The sequence below is a fragment of the Equus asinus genome, chromosome 5, assembly GCF_041296235.1.
Source record: "Equus asinus isolate D_3611 breed Donkey chromosome 5, EquAss-T2T_v2, whole genome shotgun sequence".
Taxonomy (NCBI): Eukaryota; Metazoa; Chordata; class Mammalia; order Perissodactyla; family Equidae; genus Equus; species Equus asinus.
In genome coordinates, this window is record NC_091794.1 from 77,568,060 (window position 1) to 77,585,592 (window position 17,533).

At 36.4% G+C, this 17,533-nt stretch overlaps 1 protein-coding gene across 2 annotated transcripts in view; it reads left to right on the forward strand.

The window, feature by feature from the left end:
- Positions 1 to 17,533, forward strand: part of PIK3R3 (phosphoinositide-3-kinase regulatory subunit 3) — a 108,577-nt gene that overhangs the window by 67,479 nt on the left and 23,565 nt on the right. For both annotated transcript variants that reach the window (XM_070510009.1, XM_014827866.3), the window contains exons 4-5: positions 1,123 to 1,303; positions 2,014 to 2,139. In XM_070510009.1, the coding sequence (XP_070366110.1) occupies positions 1,123 to 1,303; positions 2,014 to 2,139 (307 nt within the window). The remainder of the gene's footprint in view (positions 1 to 1,122; positions 1,304 to 2,013; positions 2,140 to 17,533) is intronic.

Below are 17,533 nucleotides of genomic sequence, written 5' to 3' on the forward strand. Positions count from 1 at the left end.
TAGTATAGTAACTACATATGATTAGCTGGTCCTTCTAATTTACATTTTATAGGAATACTTCTTCATCCATCTAAATACTGACTTTCTAAGCATTATTTAGTTTAAATCAACCCATAGATTGAAACCTATTGTGTTTGACCTTTCACAAATCCCAGTGCCTCATTTATCATGTGTAATAGCATGGCATCAAGCAATGTAGAGGCATATTTTTTCCCCCATTAAGTCTGCATGCTGCTATAGGAAGAGTTGAGTGTGTGTGGTGCAGAGTTTTGCTATGATACGATGAATCAACCTGCTGTGGTTTTAGATTATACCTTATGGGACTTGCAAAACATTGCCATTTAAAATTATTTTTTAAGGGATTATTGGATATGACTCAATAAATGAAAGTGGTCTGAACCATTCAAGTGTCCAATTACACCCACCTGATATAAATGGCTCTTCAAAAGCTATATTTTGTAAAACAGCTGAATGATGGTTGAATCATTTACACTTTGCGATGGCCTAAGTAAATAGTTATTTCCAAGAATTATAAGCAAATATAAAAGCAAAATAATGTAAAGTGCCAGATTAATTACTCAGTTATAAATCATTCAAGGAGCTTAACTGTGTGCATTAACAATAAAACCTTGAGTGTGTTGGTGATTGTGTGACAAATGTTTATCATCCTCCATCATATAGAGGGGCTTCTGCGTTCCTCCACAGGCACACAACCACACATCTGTAGGTTCTAAAGATATTGTCTCTGTTCTTCCTGAAAAAATATTGTTAGAATTTAAGTTAGAAAATTCATTCCAAAATAAACAAAAGATAAAATTTACTTCCGTTTTATTTTTCTTAAGTGATTATTTTTGCTAAATTTGTTGATACTGAATGCTGCATAGGTATGTTGACCTTTAGGAACCAAGACATTTTATAGACAAAAGAAATACTTGTAAAAATAATAGATAATATATACTTTTACACATATAATTATATATGCCTTTTCACACGTTCCAGTCTCGTTAACATAGTAAAACATGTTTATTATGTGATCCAAACTTCTGTATCTCTGTATGAAGGTAGCACTTCAATAGAATTTTGGGGAAAAAAATTCTACAGTTGTTGTCTTGTTGTTCACAGGAAGGGAGGCAATAATAAGTTAATAAAGATCTATCATCGAGATGGTAAATATGGCTTTTCTGATCCTCTGACCTTTAATTCTGTGGTGGAGCTCATTAACCACTATCATCACGAATCTCTGGCTCAGTACAATCCCAAACTTGATGTGAAGCTGACGTACCCGGTGTCCAGGTACCAACAGGTATGATTATAGACGTTTTCGATAGCTAGTAAGGAAGTCATTACTTAACAACAGCATTTGATTCTAATTTACCAGGCTTATCACTTAAAAAACCCTAGAAATTTAGTCATTTCAAATTTCCTACTTAAGATTTATGATATTTTTGGAACTTATTTTGTGGCTACTATTCCTTAATACCTTGTTGGATGTATTTATTAACTTCATATAAAAATACTTCTGTTTATGTTTCCTGTTTATAGTTCATTTCTTAATTTTTAAAGTATTATCTATTTTGATGTGATCTAAAGGCTGATCTTAGTGTTAAAGGATTTAGTGCTTTTGCATGCTTAATATTAATTCAGTAGCTTAAACTTCCTGTGGAAATGCAATTTAAAAATAAATAGATGTGGAGAACAGCACTTTGTGTGTAAGAGACCACTCTAGTTCTTTCCAATAGCATTTTATGATATTCCTGGGGGCTTATTTGGAAAATAAGGATGTCACTTTTTTGGTTTTCCCTTGAGAGAACTTACATCTTAAGAACATAATATCATGATTAGGGTGGCGAGGGAGGCAGGGGAAGTCATTTTTCTTTGTAGATAAAAAGCATTCTGTATGATTGTTGTATAATAAATTGATTTTTACACATTAAAAAAATAAATAAATAGATGTGGAAAAATTCATGTGTCAGAATTGTTAACATTCTCTGTTTCTTCTGTTTACTTGTATAGGATCAGTTGGTAAAAGAAGATAACATTGATGCAGTAGGTAAAAAACTGCAAGAGTACCACTCTCAGTATCAGGAAAAGAGTAAAGAGTATGACAGGCTATATGAAGAATATACCAGAACATCCCAGGTTAGTATATTTTAGTTGTTTAGGCCAATAAGTATGCAATGTGACAGTTACATCAGATTTCTTATAATTCACCTGACAATCTTTAGCTGTCTTAGTATCTTAAACAGCCTTTTTGAAACTTTGATGATATAAATTCCTCTCCCATTCATAAATCTTTTTTTTTTCTTCCCAAAGCCCCAGTACATAGTTGTATATCCTAGTTGTAGGTCATTCTAGTTCTTCTCTGTGGGATGCTGCCACAGCATGGCTTGATGAGTGGTGTGCAGGATCCCAATTGGTGAACCCTGGGCCACTGAAGCAGAGCATGTGAACTTAGCTGCTTGGCTACGGGGCCAGCCCCTCATAAATCATTTTTTTATTGGTTAATGATATAATTTATATCACCTACTATTGACTAGGATAAGGTATGACTGCAAGTGACAAAAAATAGCAAAATAACAAAGTCTTCAGAGAGAAATTTTTCTTTCGTGTATAGGCAGTGCCAGGGGTGTTAGGGCAACTCCACAGTCATTAAGGCCTAGGGGTTCTCCTGTCCTGATGCTTTGCTATCTGTGGAAGTTGGCTCACTCCAGTATCAGCCATTACAACCATATTCCAGCAAACAGGAAGGAAGAATAGGAAGGAGAAAGGACCATTCTCTGTTTTTAAGGCTGCTTCCTAGAAGAAGCCTACACTGCTTCCACTTTCATCCCACTGGCTAGACATAGCTGCAGACCACCACCAGTTGTAGGGGAGGCTGAGAAAGCTAGTTTTTATTTGGTTAGGTGTGCTGAACTAACATTTGGGAGTTTACATACTGAGGCAAAGAGAGCTAATGGAAATTGTGGGGTCACTAGTAGTCTCAGCTACACAGTTTTTAGATCATAAACCTTAATAATCAATAATACTTGTTTTATCGCATTTATGATGTAGAGCAAAATTCTGAAGAATAATCTAGTTCTTTTCGTAGAACTGTTTTTTTCTAGTTCTTTTCCCAGAAGTACTTTGATTCTTTTTTAGTTACGCTTGGATTGGTTTAATTTGCCCTGAGTTGTTATATGGTATATAAAGGGTGCTGAGAATTTTTATGAAGGGAAGTTTGTTGCAATATTTGGGTCAATAGTGGCCTAAAAATATATATTTCACTAGGGTTATGCATATAGTTTTGAAACACAGGTCATTTTGAACATCAAATGATTTATAGAAGCATTTGTCTATATTGATTGGTCCATTTTGTATTAGCATTAGTCCATTCTACTAAATTCAAAGTTAATTCTTGGTGCAACAATAACTTACCTGAGTCCTTTCTAGGAGATAATGATAATGGATTTTTTCTTGTGTTTGTTTTCTATTTCCTAGATTTCTGCTTTTATCTTTATTATTTCCTTTCTTCTGCTTTCTTTCAGTTTAATTTGCTCTTCTTTTTCTAGCTTCTTAATGTGGAAATTTTGTTCATTGGTTTTAAAACTTTCTTATTTTCTAATATAAGCATTTAAAGCTTATAATAAATTTCCCTCTAAGCCCTGTTATAGGTGCATCCTATAAATTTTGTTATACTGTTATTTTCATTTTTCAGTTTTAAATATTTTCTAATTTCCCTTGTGGTTTTTTCTTTGGCCTTTGTATTCTTTAATTTCTAAATATTTGGAGATTTTATAGATATTATTTTATTTGTTTCTAATTTAATTTGTTGTACTCGGTGAACATACTCATTAAGGTTACAGTCCTTTGAGATTTATTGACTTATGACCTAGCACATGTCTTATTTTGGTAAACTTCCCATGTGTACTGACAAAGACTAGTATAGTTGTTGGTATAGTACTCTGTAAATATCAGTTAGGCCAAGGTGATTGATAGTGTCATTCAGATATTCTATATCTTTACTGATTTTTTTTTTGCTAGTTGTTCTGTCAGTTATTGGGAGAGAATCTTAAAGTCTCCAATTACATTTGAGGATTTGTCTACTGCTCTCTTTAGTTCTCTTAACTTTTGCTTTTTGTATATTAAAAGTCTATTAAGTGCTTACACATTCATGTAAGTTTACCCCTTTATCAATATGTAATATTCCTCTTTATATCTGGTAATCCTCCTGGTCTTGAAGTCTGTTTTTTCTGATACATCCCCACTAGATTTCATATACTTGCTATATGCATGATATATCTTTCTCTGTCCTTTTACTTTCAATCTGTTTGTGCCTTTATATTTAAATTGCATCTCTTATAGATAATATGTAGCTGGGTCTGGCTTTTTTAGAAATCCAGCCTAACAATCTCTGCCTTTTAACTGGAGTGTGTAATCCATTTATATTTCTTGTAATTGTTGATGTGGTTGGGTTTATGTTCACTTTTTTGTCATTTGCTCCATCTGTTTTTCGTTCCTCCACAACTCTTTTACTATCTTCTTTGGGTCAGACAGTTTTTGGTATTCCATTTTGATTCCTCATCTGGCTTTTTAAGGGCTCTTTTTTTTTTTTTTCAGGTAGTTGCTCTAAGGATTACAACATGCATTTTTAATTCATTACAGTTAAGTTCATATTGTACTATGTATCCTGTAAATTTAGTAACTTTACAACTACATAATTCCATTTCCACCTCTCATTGTTGTCATATATTTTGTATCTACATATGTTAACCCCATAATTCAATGTTATAATATTTGTACTAAGCATTCGTTATCTTTAGAATAATTTTAGAGAAGGAAAAAAAAGAATCTTTTGTATTTACTCATATATTTACCATTTCTGGTATTCTTCATTCTTTCCTATAAATCTGGGCTTTCCTCTGGTGTCATTTCCCTTCAGCCTGAAGAACAGTATAATACTTCTTGTAGAGCAGGTCATTTGGCAGCAAATACTCTCAGCTTTCATTGACCTGGTACTGTGATCTATGTATTTTGCATTCATATAAAATTTTTTTATTAATAAAATTTTTTGTCTTGTGGTAAAGTATACATGACAAAATATTTGTCATTTTAGCCCTTCACAAGCATACAATTCAGTGACATTAAATACATTCACAGTGTTGTATAACCACCACCACTGTATACCCAAAACTTTTTCATCATCCCCAACAAAAACTCTTTACCCATTAAACAATAACTCCCCCTTCTCCATCTCCCCAGCCCCTGGTAACGTTGTTACCTCAACTAACCTCTACTTTCTGACTCTCTAAATTTGCCTATTCTAGGTACCTTATACACATGGAATCATAAAATATTTGTCCTTGTCTGGCTTATTTCACTAATTATGTTTTCAAGGCAAATCCATGTTGTAGTATATATCAAAATTTTATTCCTTTTTATAGCTGAATAACATTCCAGTGTATGTATATACCACATTTTGTTTCTCCATCTGTTGTTGGACATTTGGATCATTTCCAATTTTTGGCTATTGTGAATAATGTTACTTTGAACATTGATGTACAGGTTATCTGTTCGAGTCTCTGCTTTCATTTCTTTTGGATATATACCTAGGAATGGAATTGCTAGATCATATAGTTCTATTGTTAACCTTTGCAGAAACTGCCAAACTGTTTTCCACACTGGCTAAGCTATTTTACATTCTGACCAGCAGTGCATGAAGCTTCCAGTTTTTCCGCATCCTCAAATCCTTGTTATTTTCTGTTTTTGTAATTTTAAAATTTCTTTATAGCCATGATAGCAGTTTTGAAGTAATATCTCATTGTTTTTGTTATTGTTGAGTTTTAGGAGTTTTTTAAAAACAATATAGTCTATGTATGAATCCCTTATCATATTTATGATTTTTAGATATTTTTCCCCTTCTGTTGGTTGTCTTTTTGCTTTCTTGATAGTATTCTTTGATGCACAAATGTTCTTAATTTTGGTGAAGTCCAATTTGTCTATTTTTCCTATTACCTATGCTTTTGGTATCATATTCATGAAATTTTTGTCAAATCCAATGTCATAAAGATTTTCTTCTAAAAGTTGATTGTTTTAACTCTTAAATTTAGGGTTTTGATTCATTTTGATGTAAGGGCCAACTTTATTCTTTCCATGTGAAAATCCATTTTCCCTGCTTTGTGGTCCCAACACCATTTCCCCATTGAATGGTCTTGGGACATTTGCTGAAAATCCATTGACCACAGGTGTGAGGATTTATTTTTGGACTCTGTGTTGTCTCCCATTGGTCTGTGTGTCTATCCTTATGTCAGTACCATGCTGTTTTGATTTCTATAGCTTCATAATAAGCTTTGACATCAGGAAGTGTGAGTCTTCCAACTTTGTTTTTTTTCAAAATTGTTTTGGCTGTTCTGGATTCCTTTCCATTCTATGTGAATTGGAGGATTGGTTTTTCCATTTCTGTGAAAAACGCAGTTGGGATTTTGATAAAGACTGCATTGGATCTGTAGATCACTTTGTGTAGTGTTGTCATCTTAACAGTGTGAAGTCTTCCAATCCACGAAGACAGGATGTCTTTCCATTGATTTCTGACTTTAATTTCTTTCAGTGTTGTTTTGTAGTTTTCAGTGTAAGTGTTTTCCACCTCCTTGGTTAAATTTATTCATAAGTATCTTATTCTTTGTGATACTGTTGTAAATGGAATTGTTTCCTTAATTTCCTTTTTGGATTGTTCATTCCTAGTATATAGACTACAACTGATTTTGTGTATATAGATTTTTGTATTCTGCAACTTTGCTGAATTTATTAGCTGTAACAGTTTTTTTGGATTCTTTAGGGTTTTGTACGTATAAGATCGTGTCATTTGAGATAGTTTTTCTTCGGGGCCGGCCCGGTGGTGCAGCGGTTAAGTACCCATTTTCCGCTTCAGTGGCCTGGGGTTCGCTGGTTCAGATCCCAGGTGTGGACATGGCACTACTTGGCAAGCCATGCTGTGACAGGCATCCCACATATAAAGTAGAGGAAGATGGGCACAGATGTTAGCTCAGGGCCAGTCTGTCTCAGCAAAAAGAGGAGGATTGGCAGCAGTTAGCTCAGGGCTAATCTTCCTCAAAAAAAAAAAAAAAAAGAAAGAAAGAGAAAGAGAGAGTTTTTCTTCTTTTCCCGTTTGGATGTCTTGTATTTTTTTTTATTGCCTAACTGCTCTGGCTAGAACTTCAAGTACTATGTTGAATAGAAATGGTGAAAAGTGGCATCCTTGTCTTGTTCCTGATTTAGGTGGAAAGCTCTCCATTTCACCACTGAGTGTGATGTTGGCTTTGGGTTTTTCGTGTATGGCTGTGTTACTTTCTTAGGTCTGCTGTAACTAAGTACCACAAACTGGGTGGCCAAACACAACAGAAATTTATTGTCTCACAGTTCTGGGGGCTGGAAGTCCAAAATCAAGGTGTTGGTAGGGGCCGTTCTATCTCTGAAGGCTCTGAGGAGGATCCTTCCTTGCTTTTTCTTAGTTTCTGGTGGTTGCTGGCAATCCTTGGCATTTCTTGTATTGTAGACGCATCACTTCAATCTTTGCCTCCATTATCAATGGCATTCTCCCTCTGTGTCTGTTTTTTCTTCTTATAAGGATACAAGTCATTGGATTAGGGCCCACTCTAATTCAGTATGACTTCATCTTAATTTACTAATTACATCTGCAAAGGCCCTATCTCCTAATAAGATCATATTCTAAGATCCTTGGGGTTAGGACTTGAACGTATCTTTTTTGGGAACGCTGTTTAGTCTACAACAGTGGCCTTTATCATGTTGAAAAAGTTTCCTTTTGTTCTTAGTTTATTGAATGTTTTTATTGTGCAAGGGTGTTGGATTTTGTCAAATGCTTTCTCTGTGTCAGTTAAGATGATTACGTTTTTTTCCCCTTCATTCTATTAATGTTGTGTATTATATTGACTGATTTTCATTTGTTGAACCCCCCTTGCACTCCTGGGATAAATTCCATGTGGTAATGGTGTATAGTTATAGTCCTTTTAATATGCTGCTGAATTTAATTTGTTAGTATTTTGTTGAAGATCTTTGCATCTGTATTCATAAGGGACATTTTCTTTGTGTTTTCTTTTCTTGTTGTCTCTTGGTCTGGCTTCAGTATCAGAATAATGATGTCCTCATCGAATGAGTTAGGAAGTGTTCCCTCCTCTTCTGTTTTTTGGAAGAGTTTGAGAAGAATTGTTGTTGATACTTCTTGAAATGTCTGGTAGATTCACTAATGAAGCCATCTGGTTCTGGGCTTTTCTTTGGTGGGAAGTTTTTGATTACTGATTCAGTTTCCTTACTGGTTATCATAGTTCTGTTCAGATTTTCTGTTACTTCTTGAGTCAGTTTTGGTAGTTTGTGTGCTTCCAGGAATCTGTCCATTTCATCTAGGTTATCTAGTTTGTTTGCTTGTAGTTGTTTATAGCATTTTCTTATAATCCTTTTTATTTCTGTAAAGTTGGTAGTATGTCCCCTCTGTAATTTCTGATGTTAGTAATTTGAGTCTTCTCTGCTTTTCTTAGTCAGTCAAACAAATGGTTTGTCAATTTTGTTGATCTTTTCAAAGTTTTTGGGTTTTTTCCTCTATTTGGTTGATTTTCTCTATTTTTCTATTCTCTATTTTATTTATTTCTCCTCTACTCTTTATTATTTCCTTCCTTCTGGTAGCTTTGGGCTTAGTTTGCTCTTCTTTTTCTAGTTTCTTAAGGTATATAGTTAGGTTATTGATTTGATATCTTTTTTCCATATGTAAGTGTTTATAGTATAAATTTCCCTCAAGCACTGCTTTTGCTGCATCCCATATGCTGTGTTTTTGTTCTTGTTTATTTCAAGGTATTTTCTAATTTCTCTTGTTGTTTCTTCTTTGACCCATTGGTGGTTTAAGAACGTGTTGTTTAATTTCCACGTCTTGGGGGTTTTCTTGTTTTTCTTCTATTTTTGATTTCTAGTTTCATGTCTTTGTGGTTTAGAAAGATACTTCATATGACTTCAGTCTTTTAAAATGTATTAAGACTTGTTTTATAGCCTGTTGTGATCTATCATGGAGAATATTCCATGTGTACTTGAGAAGAGTGTGTATTCTGCTGTTGTTTTGTAGAGTGTTCTGTATATGTCCGTTAGGTCTAATTGGTTTATGGAGTTGCTCAAGTTCTCTATTTCTTTATTCATCTTTCATCTGGTAGTTCTATTCATTATTGAATGTGTGGTATTGAAGTCTTCAACTATTATTGTAGAACTGTCAAACTGTCCATTCCTCCTTTAATTCTGTCAATTTTTGCTTCATTTATTTTGGGGCTCTGTTGTTAGGTGCATATATGTTTCTCTTTTTCTTCTCCTCCCTTCTGGTATTCCCATTGCATGTGTGTTACACCTTTTGCAGTTGTCCCAAAGTTCTTGGATGTTCTGTTCTGTTTTTTTCAGTCTTTGTTCTCTTTGCTTTTCAGTTTTGGAGGTTTCTAATGAGATATCCTCAAGTTCAGAGCAGGGATTCTTGCTTCAGCTATGTCCAGTTGGTATTTTTGTTTCTCTGCATACATTGGCCATCTGTTCTTACATTCAGTCTGCTTTATCCATTAGAGTCAGTAGTATATTAATCTTAGTTATTTTAAATTCCCGGTCTGATAATTCCAACATCCCTGCTATGTCGAGTTCTGATGCTTGATCTATCTCTTCAAATTGTGTTTTTGGCTTTTGGTATGCTTTGCGATTTTTTCTTGATAGCCAGAAAGGCTGTACTGAGTAAAAGAAACTGCTGTAATTCGGCCTTTAATGATGGTGGTGAGGTGTGGGAGAGGGAAGCACTCTATAGCTCCAGGACTGGGTCGCAGTCTTTTAGGGAGTCTACGCCTCTGGACTATAACTTCACAAGTGTTTCTCAGGGTTTTTTCCTCCACCCTTAGATGGGAGAGGATGGCTAGAGTGGATTGGAGTTGCGTATTTTCCTTCTCCCAGGTCAGTTAGGCTCTGATAATACTGCAGGAAGCTAGGCTCTGGTTAACTAGTTTCTCCTGAGGTCAGGCCTTGCTAAGAACAGTGTGCTCTGGCATATTTCAAAATGGTTCCTTTTCTTCTCCTTCTGCTGGAAATGTGAGGGAATTTTTCTCCAGTATTTACTATGAGAACCTGATTGAGCTCCTAGAGGTAAATCTCAGAAAATTTTGGGGGTCTCTTTTGACTGGGTTTCCCTGGAGTTTTTATCTGTCAGAGTTGCCTACCCTGAGTCTCCAGCAATTTGTCAAGTGCAGTTTATGTTTTCCTACCCTGCTACTGGTTTCTGCAGTGGTTTCTGCTTATGAGCACCTCTCTTACAGATCCTAGAAGAGTTGTTGCTTTTTGAGTCTGTTCAGCTTTTTACTTGTTTTTTGGATGGAGTGGTGACTTCCAAGCTTCTGATATGCAGAACTGGAAACCAGAAATTCTCTCTATATAACTGTTTTATCTTCTTGATGTAGTGAACCATTATCAGTATGTAATGTCCTTCTTTGTCTCTTTTAGCCTCTTTTGACTTAACATCTATTTTGTTTGATAACAATATAGCCACCGCCACTCTCTTTATCTTCATATTTGTGTGGAATATGTTTTTCCATCCTTTTACTTTCAACCCTTTGTGTCTTTGCATCTGAAGTGAGTCTCTTGTAGATAGCATCTGGGTGGATCGTTGGTTGTTTTTTTCTTTGTAAAATCTGTTTACCAGTCTCTACCATTTAGTTGGAGAGTTTAATCCACTTACATTTAAAATAATTACTGATTAATGATAAGGAAGGACTGATTTCTGGTTTTAGCAGTTAGTTTTCTGTGTGTCTTACACGATTTTGTTTTTCAGTTCTTCCATTACTGGCTTTTTTTGTATTTAATTGATTTTTTTTTAGTGTACCTTTTTGATTCCCCACTTCTTTCCGTTTCTGTATATTTTTTAGTTTTTCTTAGTAGATACCTTGGAGATTATAATTAATGTCTGAAATGCGTAACAACCTAGTTTGAATAATGCTAACTTACTGAATAAGTTTTCAATAGTATATAAACACTGCTCCTATGCATCTTTGTCTTTCTTCCTTTCTATTGTTATTATCACAGATTACATTTTTATACATTGTATACCAATTAACATAGGTTTATAACTATTGTTTTATGCATTTGTCCTTTAAATCATGTAGAAAAAATAATTCTAAACCAAAAGTACAATAATCCTGTCTTTTATTTACCTATGCAGTTACCTTTACTTTATTTCTTTATGTGGTTTTGAGTTACTCTCTAGTGTCATTTCATTTCAGCCTGAAGGAGTCTTTTTAGCATTTCTTGTAGGGCAGATCTAGTGGTAATGAACTCTCTCAACTTTCGTTTATCTGGAATATCTTAATTTCTCCTTCATTCTTGAAGGACAGTTATGCTGGATATAGAATTATTGGTTGACAGGTTTTTTTTTCTTTCAGGACCATAAATATGTTATCCCAGTGCCTTCTGGTCTTCCTGGTTTCTGATGGGAAATCAGCTATTAATTTTATTGAGGATCCTTTGTACACAATGAGTTGCTTCTGTCTTGCTGCTTTCAAGATTCTCTGTCTTTTGACAATTTGACTGTAATGTGAAATACTTGTTTTTTGTATCTTTGTTTATAGTTTGTAATTGCTAGCTGTGGAAGGGTTAGTCAGCTATCAACTATTCCAGTATTACTGTAACTCAGGTGTCTTGTTTTGACCCTGGTGTTTATGTTCTTGATTGTCTCAGCCCCAAAGCCCTTGATAGTGTCTGTGGTGGGCAATGTAAAGGTAGAGTCTGCACCAGGAACCTCACGACTTGTGGGGCTTATTAGGGGATATTGGCCTGTGAGAATTACAGATTAGAAATGAGATAGAGTATTGATTGGGAAAAGGTGTGGGATTACAGTGGCCAGAAATGCTTTAATGGTCCATTTTCCTATGTAAGATGTTTGATTCCATTTTATTTTCAGGGTTTTTTTAATTGGTTAATTAGTTATTCAGAATAATTTTAATAACCTTTATTTCTCTCTACCTGGATACTTGTGGTGTGCCTGTGTGTGTGTATGCTTTTTTTACACTGCAAATTTCAGCTTCTCTGTATTCCTTTAGCTTTTCCAGATGAATTATCTGTGATGAGGGCAGTGTTTGGGGTAAAGTAGGGAAAAAGTTACTGAGCTGCTTCAGATTGAATCATCATAAGTGGTCAGCATTAGGGGATGGTGAAATGATCATACATATAATAGAAGGTTTTATAGCTGTTTAATTAGTTTTTCAGAAATTATTTTAAAACTTTTTGATATTTAGAAAGTGCAAAAGTTATGTAAATTTGTATGTTAAAGTCAGTATAAATTATTGCTGAATTCTCTATGAATTATAGCATACAGGGTAAAAGTCCTCATTCCCCAGAGGCAACTGCAGTTATTAAGGGCTTCTTAGGAGTTCCTAATGACTTGAGAAATGCTTAGGATCTAGTTTCGGGTAAAAGGAGACAGCATGTAGAATTGTGTGTGCAATGTGATTTGTCAGCTGAGGGTGTACCCACTCACCTGAAGGTAAGACTTTATGAGAATATACTGGGATGTTTTGAATGGTAGAATTAGAGGGATTTGGTAAAAATACAATTAAAATAGAAAGAAGGAAATAATAATAGAAATAATATGCATATATTATTTTATATAACAAAAATGGCATTTCTTCTTTTTAAAACAAAATGAAATAAAGTTATGCTATAACCATCAAAAAGAATGAGTGAGGTTTATATTTACTGATTTTGAGTGATTTCAAGATTTATTACATAAAAGAAAGCAAGGTACAGAAAATTGTACATGGTATGCTGTCATTTATGGTTAAAAAAAGAAAAAGAGTGTGGAGGGTGATATATATTTATATGTGCTCAGAATATCTATGGTCAGAAACTAGGTGTATTCTCTGGGGAGGATAATTAAAGCAGTGAGATAATTAAGGATAAAATAAAGATAATTAAGGAAACTTACTCTTTGCTGAATATTCTTTTATATTATTTGATTTGTCTTTTTCTGTGCACATTTATTACCTTCTTAAAAATATATAGAATAAACTGAATTGGAATTTAGGAGATTTATTTTCTTTAAAAAAATTATTATTTTTTTTTTAATGAATTTATTTTTTGCTGAGGGAGATTTGCCCTGAGCTAACATCTGTGCCAGTCTTCCTCTATTTTGTATGTGGGTCACTGCCACAGCATGGCTGCTGATGAGTGATGTAGGTCTGTGCCTGGGAACTGAACCCTGGCTGCAGAAGTGGAGTGTGTGAACTTAACCACTAAGCCATGGGGCTGGCCTCTAGGAGATTTATTTTCTAATCCTGGTTATGTTAAAAACTGGTTGTATCCCTTGAGAGCCTGTCTGTGCTTCAAGTTCCCATCTGCAAGATGGAGATAATGACAACCCCAGCTAAATTTGAGTAAGTGTGTGAGAGAGAAACAGAGGATCAGGTGAAAAATAAAGGTCAGTATAACCATTCAAAAACATTTATCGAATACCTACTCTAGGTGTGATACTATGCTTGACTCTAGAAACACAGAGGGAGAGATGAGGCCCTCTTCTTCAAAAGTTTGAAGTACTCTGACAATATTTGTTAAACACAATGTTCATTATTCAAAATGGTGTACTTTAATCCCTTTCTTCTGCATCAGACAAAGCAATGATGGATTACTATATTTGTGTGTTTATATTTATTTAAAGGGCATTTACAACACTGTGTTTAATCTCACAAAGATTATTGAGTAAAAGATGCAAAAGAATACATGTGAGTCTTATTTATATAAGGTACAAAACCAGGCAAATGTTAACTTTTTTATTTTGGATGAGAATGTAAACTGATAAAGCCATAAAGAATAACAAGGAAATGATCGTCATAAAGGACAGGGTAGGGTTTATCACCAAGGTGGGAGAGGTAGAGTCGGGGGAGGCAGGGAGTTGTGATCCAGAAAGGATACACAGGGAATTCTGGGGTGCTGGTGGAGGATGTTCATTTTGTAATAATTTGTTAAGCTGTGCATCTGTTTTATGCACTTGTTATGTTATAACTCACACTAAAAAATAATGAACATTAAAAGCACATGGCTATATGTAAGAAGAATATGAATATTTCTATAGATCAGAGATGGAACAGGAACCCATAATAATAATCTTAAATGGAATTTCCAGATCTGAAAATAAGCAGAGATGACTGTGAGTTTGATCTCCCTGGTAGTTCTGTCTGTCATCTTTGTTGATTTTTCCTCTTTAATCTTGGTCCTCTTCTCTTTTCTACTTACTCATTCACTCTCTGGTAATCTCAAACAGACTTATGGCTTTACATACCACCTATATGCCAGTAATTCCCAAAGTTATATCTTTGGTTCTTCTAACTACTCTTAACTCTAGACTCATATATCCAACTGCCTATTCAGCAGCTTCACTTGGATGTTTAGTAGATATCTCAAACTTAACATTTCCAAAATTGAACTCTGATATTCCACCTCAAGGCTGTTCTACTCTTTGCTTTCCCTATCCCAGGTCAGAGCAAACACATCCTTCTTCTTGCTCAGGCCAAAAGCCCTGAAGTTATCCTAGACTCTTGCTTTTACACCTTGCATCCAATCCATCAGTAATTCCTGTTGACTTTACTTTTAGAATATACCCAGAATTCAATGCCTTCTCACCACATCCATTGCCAATACCTTGACCTAAGCTATTATCATTTCTTGCCTTAATATACCACAGAAACCTCCTAACTGGTCTTCTTGCCCTTATGTCTGTTCCCTTCCCCCTGATCAATTCTCAGCATAGCAGCTAAGTGATACTTGTAAAACATGGGTAATATCACAGCACTGCTTTGTTTAAGACCTATCTCTGATTCTACATTTTACACAGAGTAAAAGCCAGAGTCCTTTCTACAATGCCCAGTATGATCTATGCCCCTCTTCCTCTCTGACCTCCTTACTTACAACTCTCTTCCTCTCTGTGCTCCCACCACACTAGCCTCCTTGCTGTTCCTTGAATATACTGCTTCCTACCTTCCGAGTGTTTGCACTGGCTATTTCCTGGCCTAAAACACTTTCCTCCCAGATAGTCACCTGGCTTAACCCTCTTACCTCCTTCAAGCTGTCATCTCAGTGCGGCCTGCCTGACAACTTTGTTTAAAATTGTAACTCGCATTGCAGTTTCCTTTCTCACTCTACTTTTCTTTTTTCCATAATACTTCTTCCCTTCTAAGAAATTGTATAATTTATGAATTTATTGTGTCTGTTATTTAGTGTTCTTGTAGCCCCCTAAACTGTAAGTTCCAGGAGGGCAGAAATCTTTATCTAAGCTGGTGTATCCGAAATGTTTCAAATAATGCCTGGCATATAGTTAGTGACCAATTATTATTATTTAGAATGAGACTGTGCCTTTATTTTGACAATCTTTTTTCGGGGGGATGACATGTAATCCTTTGGGAAAGGTGGCATCGGAGAGATGACATCTCTGCAAAATGCCCCCAAAGAGCTGAGAGTTGGTGGCTCCCAGGGCCTAATGGCCTGCAAATGAGATCTTGCAGCTGTGGCTCTGTGACCGCACACAAGCTGCTCGTTCTGCCAAAGAAGCTTTTAGATCAGACCCCAGCCCCCTTCTCACCAGCTACCACACCCAGGCCTCCTTACACAAGCAGAGGAGTCGGCATGGCCGGAGGCCTGCAGTGAGGTCAGGGTCGTGGTCGGCCTGCGGTGAAGGGTCTGAGACTGACCTGGGGGAGGGTGAGCCCAGGACGTGGAGGGGGCATCCCGGGTCCGTTAGGAGAAGACCCCTTCGTTGGGGCCGAGGTCTTCCCGGACCCCCAGGACGCCTGCTGCAAGCTCACTAAGCAGCGCGCTACCATGCAGCAGCAGAACCACCGCTCTCTCCATCCCCGCCGCAGGCCTGGTGGCATTGCGGATCCCTCCTGGTGTTCAGTTATTTGTTGAATGAATTTATGCAAGGTAATGAACCGAAAACACTGCATCCTTGGCAGGCGCCTGGAGTCAGACTCATGCTATGAACTGGAGTCTAGGGGAGGGCAAACCGTCCTATAAACAGAGGTTAGAATAAACAGCCACTATTGCATGTGGCTTTGGCTTCTGTAGAGCTGCATTTCTGCTTTCTTGTCAGGGCGGGAGAAAGCAGAGAACGCTCCACATGCTGCCCATATCCTCAGTAATATTGGAGATTTAACAGCAGAATCTGAGCAGCTGATATGAGACTGGGTTCTGGGCTTGGAATCCCAGGTTGGGGAGCTGGGTATGCGGGTAGATAGACGCAACCAAAAAACCACTAGGTCGAAGCTGGAAGAGGACTAAATTTCTCTATGTGAGAATTGAGAGCAAGACTTGAGATGGGGCTGAGCAGAGAAGAGCCATGGAGGCTTAAAAGGCTTTGGGAGGCAGGGGAAGAGCGGGAGGGACCCAGAGATTAGCAGTACCTGAGAGGTGCTGGGATGCTAAGTGTTAAAGGGTGAGTAAAGAACGGGCATCTCTGTTTTAAAGTGTTATAGTGTTTATACATGTTATAGACCTCCTCTGGTTTTTCTGTGAAATCTTAGATAAAATCTAGATTGCTTTGGTGGAACTGAATTCTTCCCAGAGAATGGGAAGAGATGGTGTATCCTGTCAGAGTTGGCATGGGGTGAGAATAGACTGCATGTGGGGATATTTGTCATCTAGACTACATATAATTAGGAGGAGAAGTGATAGGATTTAGTGATGGATTGGGATAAAAGATAGGAATTTGGCAATGAGATCATTGGTGACTTGGAAAGAGCAGTCTCTGTGGAATGGTGAGTACAGCAGCCAGAATAGAATGAGTAGGGGTGTCAGTGAGAGGTGAGCAAAGAGAGACAGCCCATATAAACAACTCTTTCAAGAAGCTTAACTGTGACTAGAAGAGAATTTAGGGTTAAGGGATTTTTTTCAGAGTGGTGTTATTAGAACTTGTTTGTATGCTGATGAGAAGGAGCTGTTAGACTGAGAGAGTTTATGATGGAAGAGGGGCTGGCTAATGTAATGGAATGAATGAAGTGCCTGAGAAAGGAAGAGGAGGTGGGACCCAGGGTACATGTAGACAAAGGGAGAAGGGAGAGAAGGAGTTTGGATACAGGTTGGTGTATAATTTTGGTGGTGGTGTATAGTGGCATTGTTTGTGGAAGGGCTGCTGCTTTGGCAATAATATCAAATACTTTTCCCTTTGCTGCCTACCTAACAAGACATTTACCAGTGTTAGTAAAGTGTAAATTATTGGTGTTTTCTTTGAAACTTACAGGACCAGAGCTTTATAGGTAATTTCTAACCTTGCAAGGGAGCCAAGACCCTCCACTATGATCTGAGAGTTGTAGAAGTTGTAGTTAGATATTTAGATACAGGCATTTCAGTCCATTCACAGTACTATTTGAGATATGTATGATAATAACTTCAACTATAGGGAGCATCATAAAATTCTAACCTCCCTCATCTGCAAATCTCCGTATGTTCCAGCTCTACTGAGCAACTGCTGATCCATGAACATCCCCTATTATTTCGT